Here is a 10,467-nt window from a genome sequence, read left to right as displayed (position 1 = left end):
TTTTGAGGTGGGGGTGTTGTGGGGTTGGGGTTGGGTGATGGAATGAAACTCTTTATATACAATAAGTAGGCAGAGTAGTTCTTCCAAAAACAGAAGTAACTAGGCAAAGTAGAAACTTCAGTTCCAAGTTACATTTACAACTTTTGGAATAAAGGAAAATGTAGAGAGCGGATCAGGTTCTCGTACGAGAACCATTCTTGTATGAAACTGATCCACACAAACAGGATTCACCCAAAGAATTTTCCAGTAATGGATTCTTTCTGTGTGGATTAGTATGTACAAGAATTGTTCCCGTACGAGAACCTGATCCATACATCCACACTCAAAAATGTAATGTAAACATAAGTCAGGAACATAGTAGCACACGTAAATGGGACATCCAAATTAAATATTATATGTATCTTCGTCTATCTATGTATAGAAAGAGTAAGGATCCTATACCCACGTGGACCTTCTCACATGGGATCTTATGTTCATGGTATCGATCACAAGTTAATGGTGTATTAACTATTTTAACTCATAATCTGGATACCTCTTAAACGGTAAAATCCCATGTGAGAAGGGTAATTCCTCTCCCACGTGGGGAGCTGATCCTAACTCGTATAGAAATTGTAACTGATCCATCTTCATTGTAAATTCTAAACCGGTTTCCCGTAAGGAGGAAAAGACTCCAAAATCCATCTATTGCTACCAGAGCTAACCCTCTCCCCATCTGAGAGAACCAATGAAGGTCCTTTAGGCTGAACTGCTTGGCCTTCTTTGCTGACGATCGATGTAATCGCAGCTGCAACTGCAACCCTGAAGTTGGGATCTGAAGCGATAGCGTTCACATTCTCTGCTAATGACTTATCTTCTTCAACCTTCCACCCTCTCTTATCTATTCCTCGAGGGGAAACAAATGTGCCACTAGCAGCATTGTGGTAATCTGAGCTACTAGTTGCCCAAGGATCTGTGGATCCTACATCAAACAGGTAAAAATTTTAAAATGATCATAGAGAATTAAATTCAATAGTACACTAAGAATTTAAACTGGACAAGAACTGGGTTTACCTTTTTTGGGTCATTTTGTTGGAAAACTGAGAATTTCATTTGGAGCTCATAGTAATCCTTCATGGTTTGCTCAACCACCTTCCTCAATACTTTGTTTTCTTCTTTCATACGGTTCATCTCCATCTGAAGAGAACATAGCTGTTAACAAAAGGACAGTCAGTCTTTGAGATATATCAAGAAAGAGAGAGAGAGAGAGAGGAGAGGGGAAGGAGTGTTTGATATGATAATGGTATTAATTGTTAATATAGATTTTTGCTTCTACACCTCTTCCGGGTTCAAATTTTCTTGCAATGACTTGTCTTGTGATACATCTTCTTCTTGAGAAACTGCTAACACTTTGTCTTCTCCCCCACTTTGCTCTTCTTCTTCTTCTTCTTCTTCTTCTTCTTGAACTTCTAGACTCAGAGACAGATCAATTTGCATTGCCCTTTGTTGCTTCCCCATTGAAGATTTGTTGCAGACTCTCTCTCTCTCTCTCTCTCGTGTGTGCCTGCTTCTATTAATGCTGCTTTTGAGGCACCGAAGTCAATTCCCTCCTATCTAGGACGACGTATTGTTAGACACACAAGGACGCATCTAGGTCTTGACTTTAAATGTTTATTTAAATAACTACATTTAATAACTGTACTTTTTTAAATAATGCTTGAGAGCATGAGCTATTAAGCTCAGAAAAAATTAAAATTAAAATAGCAAAGCCTCAACAGTTAAGCATGGAAACCTCAAGTTTAGTAGTGGCCCTCATCCCTATACCTAACAATAATGAAAAAATAGCCGTTTTCAACCTTATAAAGAAGTTGAAGATACTACGTAAGTGAAGTAAAATAAAAAATAAAAAAGTAAAATGAAAACTCATCATGATTACAACATTCCTAGACGTCAAAACCATAAAATAATAGTTGGTGGCTGGCTTGTATAATGCATTTTTCAGGCACTTAAGGTTAGGGTTTTAGTTCTTTGTTCGGGTAGCATACGATAGTGTCTTCCTACAATGTCTTTCTCCTCTCATAATAGGGGATGGATACATTTCATTGGTGGGGGAGAGAGATGGACATAGTCATTTGTTTTGCCACATTGTCAAAGATTACCAAGACCATATTTGGTAAATAGGCAGACACTTTAGGTCCAAATTTCAATTCGACCATTAGAATTCACCATATGGCAAAATAAGGTTTTGAAAGTTTCAAGAAATTAGAGAATGCTCAACACTAATTGGAATATGGTATAAATGCATAGTCGTATTGAATTTGAATCTAAAATTTAACATTTTTTTTTTTTAAAGTAAAATAACCATACTCATAAAGAGGAAGGTTTGTTGCATAAAGAGAGAGAGAGAGAGAGAGAGAGAATGGTTTGGTAGGTTAATCTTGTGTAATTGACCACGTAATAAAAATTAAGTTAATTTATTCAAGAAATAGATTATAATATCAGCCCCTACTTGGGGAATACGAGCCCTGTACAAAATCCCATAATAATTAAGAAAAGAGCTTTGGGATCATATCTTTGAAAATATCAGCAAGAAGCCTCTCTCTCTCTCTCTCTCTCTCTCTCTCTCTCTCTCTCTCTCTCTCTCTCATGCTGTACTGAGTCCACTATATGATTAAAATCTATTTAAATGTCATCTCTCCTCCACCGTCCCCATACCACCGTTAACTTAGAAGAGTTGTAAAAAAATATAATAAATAAACCAAAAATTTACTGTTTGTAAAATTTCAGTATTTTCTTCTTTAATATTCTTCTAAGAGCTTATTCTCAAGTGTGAGAATCTGTAAACTCATATAAAGCTCATAAACTTCACAGATTAACTGCTGACTTTAACCGGGTCGATTTGCAAACATGTAGTACATTGGATATACTATAAAGACTAGGGCAACATATGACGGTTGATATAGGATGGTGCACCACCCTGGGTATCTAATCAAAATAAAAAATAAATAAATAAAATAAAACAGTTAAATTACATTAATGGTGTATGTTTTATACTAAATCATTTGATGGTGATGGGGTTTGATATACCATTATACGATCGGCCAATAAGAAATCAACACGTGGCTAAAACTTTATAAATAGGAGGAATAGATGACCAGATGATCAGACCCAAGACAATCAGATGATCAGTCAACAAGTGGCTAAAACATTATAAATAGGACGAATAGATGACCAAACGATCAGACCCAAGACGATTAGACGACCTAACCTCAAGACGATCAAAACCTGAACCTAGGACGGTCAGACTATCAGGCGACTAACCTCCCTTGCTCACCACGAATGACTACCCTCTTACGAACCAAGTAGACACAAGAATCTCATACTTGTCACCCATGTGTCATCAGGATCCGACCACTCAATCTTGAGATAGTGATATTCGTAACTGTCTCTAAACTCAATCAGAGCTAGAACTTAACTATGGTCAAACAATTATTTAACAGAGGGCCAACCATGGTCGGATCTGCCATTACAACCATGGTTACTTGACTTGAGGATAACAATGGGTTAACCGTTAGGATCTCAACTTACCCATGATGAAATCGGCCACCTTAGCCTAGACAAGGATAAATCCACCAATCCCCAGTAGGTCCAAGTCATCGAGGAAAGAGACCTATAGGCTAATAGGAGCCCTCACTGACCACAATATAAGAAAAACTTGGCCAAAAGATGATGGCAAGCAATTTTGAACCCTTAGAGCTCAACAGAAGGTTTCCTTTCTCACCCATTATACTAATTTGAGCTTCGAAGAGCCTTCACCGAGGGATTGTCTCCTTGTTAATTCTTCATCTGTGATCTACAAGTACCAAGGAGGTTTACGAACACTAGGATAGCCTAGTGGTGGTAGATTCGGCTTGTGGAGTCAGCACCCAAGGGAGGAGGTCGTGGGATTGAACCCTGTCATACGCATTGTGTGAGTGTGTGTGTATGTGTATATTTTCTTATTTATTCTGTACCCACCCGTGGATTGCCCAGATGGTTAAGGCAAACTGGGGATTGTGTGGATTAGCTGCACAGTCTCAGGTTCGATTCCCCATATGTGTATCTGCGATTTAAGTGGAGATCATGGCGATGGGTTGCTGTGCTAGTCACCCCGAGGATTAGTCGAGGTGCGCGTAAGCTGACCCGGACACCTTGGTTAAAAAAAAAAAAAAAAAAAGGTCTACAGTAACATGTTTAAACTTAAAAGGCCTCCCAACCCAAGTATAAAATTGCATACTGGGTCCGATAACACATTATTTTAAGAAATCATAGTCTTAGTCATCCTTGATCTTATATATCTAAATTTATTATTATTATTTAATATATATATATATATATTTATCATCTTATCTTCTTAATCTCAATTTTTTATGCATCTCGTGCATCTCATCTTTGGAAAATTTCAACTATAAAATCGTGATTAAAAAAAGAAATAAACTATATATCTATATTTTGAAAGTGTTTTTGAAGTTGTATATTGAACTTTGTAAAATTAAAACTAAAAAAAAAAAGGGAAAAAGTCAGGGGCCAAGATTCAAATTAAACATCCTTAACACTATCAATGGAGACTGGAGTTGAATTTTAGTGTTCATAATTATTTACATTATATCTAAAAGGTTATTATCACCTCAATGCGTTGAAAATTGAAGATATTAATTTAATCTAATCAAAGCAACCATGTTGTCTCTTGAAAAAAAAAACAATAGCTACCAACACATTATCAGAGTGTGTGTGTGTGTGAGATGGGTATGACGTGATATTATTTGTCTTTATTTATGGTTTGAGATTGATGAAAACGATAACATTTGACATGGGTAGAGTCGTGGAGAGTAGATATGGAAGTGTAGACTTCTGAGCAAGCGTCACCGCGGCCACTTCTCTCGTTTCATGTTCTAAATTTTTTGAGGGTAGTTACGGGTAAGAGAACGCTACCTGTTTCCATGGTCATTGCATTAACACGTCAATCAATGAAAAATTATATGAAGATATCTTCAATGCATGAGGTGGGGGTAACGAAGTTTTTTGATACATGTATATGTATAGATATACGAATATATTATGCTTGTCTTGAATTCTTGGTCCGTTTTGAAGAATAACCTGCTCCAATATATTTTGGTAGTAATATGAATGGGATTTTTTTAAAAATCTATAATTGTAACAGAGGGGTTGGGTCCAATTGACCGCAACTTAGAAGAATATATATTATGTATTATTGTCTTGTTGAGCAAATAGTACTGAAAATTGAGAGTTTTCGTTTTATGGTTTCTAGGCAACTTTTTTACCACGATTTGGTTGCTTTTGAGAGAATTCTCCATTGTAATATTCTCTTCAATCATGGTAAATCATCTTCTTTTTCGCCCAAAGATGTAGCACACAACATCAGTGTGGAAACATTATTACGCTTCTTTATATAATGTGAATCTGTGTTCATTTTTTTCTTCATATTTATTGGTGTGTTTGTTCTACAGAAGCGTTGCTTATTGTACGGGGGCTTGTCCTGGGAGCCATGATCACTACCGTGAAGTACCATTTTCTCATTAAAAAAAAAAAATAATAATAATAGATTTATTTTTTTCATTTCTATAAACTTTAATAATAAAATATATTTCCCCTCAAAAGACAAGATAAAAAGGAACAAAGGTATCACCAAGTCTTCTCTTGTTTTGGACCTTTTGGTGATCCCAATAGGTCAACGGCTCTCCATCACATTCAAATAGGAGTGGCGATTACTTGATCCAGATTATTTATTAAATCCTTTTTAAAATACCTAATCTATGTATATACCCTCCCATGCACCTCATCTAATGGATATAATACATAAGTTTCCCATTTATCATTAAATCATGATCACATGGCTTTGGGTGCTAATTCGGTGCACTTGTGCATATCTTAGAGTAGGTATTTTTTTTTTCCCCCTTTCAGATCAATAATTTTTGGAAGAAGGTAACAAGTAAGAATTTCAAGCAACTCCCCTTATAGAAAGAGTAGTTACTCTCCCCACATGGGATCCCATTATCTAAGATATGTTTGGACCACGAGTAAGAACATTTAATACTCCGTTGACATATGATCAGATAGGATCCCATGTGGTAATAGTTGTCACGTGGGGAGACGATCCAAAGTCTTGTTGCACGGGTAGGCTACAATCAATATTGGCCTTACCCATATCCTCCTAGGTGTTGTTAACTTCTAATTACTCTTAGCTTACTAGATACAGGTAAATGGGTACTGCAAGAAAAGTAATATTTAATTCAATTTTCATCTAATTTCTTATCACAAAAATGAATTATTTTCTCATATATATATATATATATATTATTTAATAAATATAATCAAATAATAACCACAAAATAACTGAATACATTGAGATATTCACATATATAGAAATCAATATTCACCTATTCTTACAAATAAATTGCAACATTTAACTCTAGCAGACATAAGTCAATATCCACCTGAATAGTAAAATCAACATTATTCACTTATATAAAATCCATCAAAAATCATAATCCTTTTGTCCACATACATCTATGATCTTTCTATTAAGCATCAAAATACATTATACTATTACAACATTAAATATAGATCAAATCAACAAATATACATACCGGTGGTGCTCGTTATAATGGCAAATTGGTGAATAAGAAGTTGTAACCTTCTTTAGAGAGCCAGTTGTATTATTCTTAAAAGTTCTTAAGTCATGGATAATAAAGGATTTTCAAAATAAACCCTTTACTTCTATCCTACACACCTAAGCTAAATGGCATTAAATCTCTACCTTTACCCTCCAAATGAGAGGTGGTATGGTATTATGGCATGTAAGATGGGTAAATATGTTTCTGTATTTTATCCCTAACTTGACCTCCACCAGCTAAATTGCATCAGCACAACCCTGGCCTTCAAATTCTACTTCTTAGAAATCTTATCTTAACCTTATCACCAGAAAAAGGAAATCTATCTAAAGTAACCCTAGTCCTTACTGATTACATGAGCCAATTTTGACCAACAATGGTCACAAATTTTATTTTTTATTTTTTATTTTTTGTTTTTTGTTTTTGTTTTTTGTTTGTCGCTAAGCAGTTATTTTGGAAATTTGAGTTTTAATGATAGGCCTCACAATCTACTTTAGTGGGGACGAAAGGGTGGAGGGACCTTTGCATAAGCCCTAGTTACAGTGGGCCTAGTTTCAGTAAAATTGAAGCCCATGGATCATCCCTGCTCCAATTCCTTGCCCACGTTTAATAGACAATATCTTACAATGGTGGAAAAGCAACTGCACATTTAGATTTTTTTTTTTTTAATCTCTAAGAGGTTGCTTGGTCCCCATTTATGAGTCGTGAGATTCCCGATATTGTCTATTTTGGGTGTCTTGGTCCAAAGCCTAGAGGCTGATTGGTATCCACTTAGTTTTCAAAATGCGTCTTATACTGAAGGAGTTGACCCTACTTCTGAGTCATGAGTTTCTCCCTTCACTCACCGATGTGAGATTATTTCTCCCACGAAAGATGTTATTTTTAATATTTATAATATATGTTTCACATTATTAATCAACTATCATATGTGCATAATATACAAAATATACTTCTAAGTTTAGCCCAAAGCATTTGACTTGGTTTCTTTGGAAAGGGTCTCTACTTGCCGAGGATTTATCAATTACTTGCGATAAGGCTACACTCCTTGAATCAACAATTGAACTTAAGAAGAGAGCCTTGCATAAACAAGATTGAGTGAAAACACGTTATTAGTTAAAGGGCTGCTAAAGATTGAATCAACAATTTCTCTTCGATATGATCAAACTAGGTGTGCCAACCACACCCTTATATGAGCCATCAACCAAGAAATATTTTTCCTATTATTTGATAGAGACATGGGTCTGATGCATTACCCACATCATTATAATTAGCCTTTTTTTTCTGTTAGGATTATAATTAGCTTTTTTTTCCATAGAGAGAGAGAGAGAGAGAGAGAGGGAGAAGAAGAAGAAGGGTATCCAACTATCCATACGTTGTTCAAAACACCCAACATCTAGGAAACGTTTGTTAACCGAAGATCAGGTCGAGCCAATGACTGAGTCTAACCAAAGACTTTGTCTAATTTGAAAGCTTAACGGAAGACTAAGGCAATGATTGACCCTAAATTTATTCCTTTGGATGAATAAAGTTTTAGTTTAAGATTGATTTCACCTCGTGGGAAAACGTGGGATCCTCTTTTAGGGGTATTTTGACCAGAAAATTTCAATATTTAGACCATTGTATTTTTCAAAGAAAAAGTCACACTCATGCCATCATGGTCGATCATGTAGGATTAGATCTCCCACAGAAAATTAACCAAAGAGAAAATCTAGAATTTGCTCACGTTTCCTGCATTTATCAAAGGACACTATCTTCACCTGGACTGGTTATTGATGGATGCCCTTTCTGTTGAGTAATGAATGTCAAATGTGCCAAAGAGAGCTCAGCCCCATATCTTTGAACCTCCCCTAGTTGAACCACATCCAAATACAATACAAATCCTTGCCTCAAAAGGCAGATATCTGCCTCATTTACAATGTTGCAAATTCAATTGTTTTGATGTTTTATCTTTGGGAGAGGGTTTCCTTCAATGCTCGTATACTAATTTGGGCAAAAGAGGATTATCATTTTCTAATCTTTCGATATGGAAGAGTGTTTCAGAGAGAGAATGTGGGGGTGGGGAACTATAGCGCTCTGCTCATTGTCCGTGTGAAAAACCTATTCTCTTTATTTATTTATCTATTTATTTATTTTAATGTTTCTTCGGAGGGTAACTCTTGACAAATGGTTTATTTCTGCCATGTGGAAGACTTATAATACAAATCCAACAGTTAGATATAACACCTTTTGGATTGCCTGAATAACATATTTGTAATTTATCTCAAACATATGACTCACCCTATATAGAGTTTTTCTTCTTTTATATTTTCAGATGTCAAAGCCAATGGAGGACTAATGTAACCACTTTTAACTTCTCACATGAGTAAATCTTAAGCACCAATAAGCTGGCAAGTGGAAAATTCAAACGTCCAATAGAGCAATACTATATTCAAACCCCTGCCAAAGCTGGGATTGCAATAGGTATCCGTTTATTTGTCCTTAGTTTGAAGGGTTAGGATTTCATATAAACGGGGAGGTTAAGGGTCAGGCTCTTTTGCCTATTTTGCTCAATGGGGATTCACAAGGGGAAGAGAATCTTATCCTGCCCATTTGCCTTAATAGAGATTTAGGATGAGATAGATTTTCTCCATTGTACACTCATCCAAGATTATTATTACTCTATCCTCTACTATATGAAGTCAACAATGCCCTTCCAACTATTCTCAACTTCCATCCCAAGACACTCGAACCATTTGCGAAAGGGAACTATCTCCTAGGTATATCAGTTTTTTTTTATACACAAATCATCTCACCTAATCTACCAAATTATTTTTAAATCTTAAACCCATAGTCCATTCAAAGTCCCCACCCCCAATGCTTCAATTTAAAGTTCAATCAAATGTAATTCAAGCCAATCAAGCTCTAACATAATTATCAAAAATATAATAAACCCCCTTTAATTTCTTCTTTGTTCTCTCTTAAAATGAATCTTTTACTCCACTAGAAGAAAAAATGAATTAAAAAATAATTAATTAATTAAAGCTCAATTAAGCCTTATCCTAACTATTTGTAGTTTGCCCAAAAATCTTGCCATCGCATTCCAGTCTCTGTACGACCATCAGTTGTTTAAGAGAAAACAAAAAGACCACTCTATTCGATCTGTCAAGACTCAAGAGGGTCTTAGTCAAGTAGAATGGGGTTGCCCTGTTTGATGCTCAAATAAGAGGCCAGTTCAGTTAATCTTCTCATAGGTAGAACACAATCCCTATAATTAGCTATCTTCCTCTTTTTCACAAGCATGAGTAGGCAATCGTCAAATTGTTATATAAGGGCTACCTGTAGCTTAACAATTTAAGAAAGCAAACAAAGGGACCAAGGGTCTAAAGACTATGATCAATATCATGGACCTCCACTTTTTCTTCACCAAAAACAAATACGGTCTTTCCCACCTTTACGGAATAGCCTCATCTCTTACACATCAACAGGTCCCACATGGCCCATGTAATGGAAGTTTGTAATTGTTTTTTAGTCCAATGATAACAAGTCTATGATCCAGTGGGAGATTCCTCCTGCTAAGCTTTCTTTAAAATGAAGCCTTTACCACAAAATTAGCTTACAAAGGAATCTTAGCTTAAAGATCAAGAAAATCTTTTGGTTTGTAGAAACACAATTAAATCAAAATTTTCTTCTATTGGCTTGTTATTGGTGAGAGATTAGTGTGTTTGACAGATATCAACAAGAACCAGAAAAAGAACTTTTTCTTTCCTCCTTCAATTGACTAAAAATAATACCATAAGCTTTTTTTTCTTCCTTGAATTGGGCCCCTCTCCCCCACCCAACA

At 35.7% G+C, this 10,467-nt stretch overlaps 1 protein-coding gene across 1 annotated transcript; it reads right to left on the bottom strand.

Moving 5' to 3' along the window:
• Positions 1-877: 877 nt before the first annotated feature.
• Positions 878-1,533, bottom strand: LOC122078099 (probable WRKY transcription factor 9). The gene is made up of 3 exons (XM_042643960.1): positions 1,315-1,533; positions 1,051-1,188; positions 878-958 (listed from the first exon to the last, which is right to left on the bottom strand). Exons 1-3 carry the CDS (start codon positions 1,492-1,494, stop codon positions 878-880), a joined length of 399 nt encoding a protein of 132 aa, XP_042499894.1. The 5' UTR covers positions 1,495-1,533.
• Positions 1,534-10,467: the final 8,934 nt, after the last annotated feature.

This window comes from Macadamia integrifolia, chromosome 5, assembly GCF_013358625.1.
Source record: "Macadamia integrifolia cultivar HAES 741 chromosome 5, SCU_Mint_v3, whole genome shotgun sequence".
NCBI classification, from domain to species: domain Eukaryota; kingdom Viridiplantae; phylum Streptophyta; class Magnoliopsida; order Proteales; family Proteaceae; genus Macadamia; species Macadamia integrifolia.
Note: the sequence above shows the minus strand (reverse complement) of the source record. Positions and strands in the feature narration are given on the sequence as shown.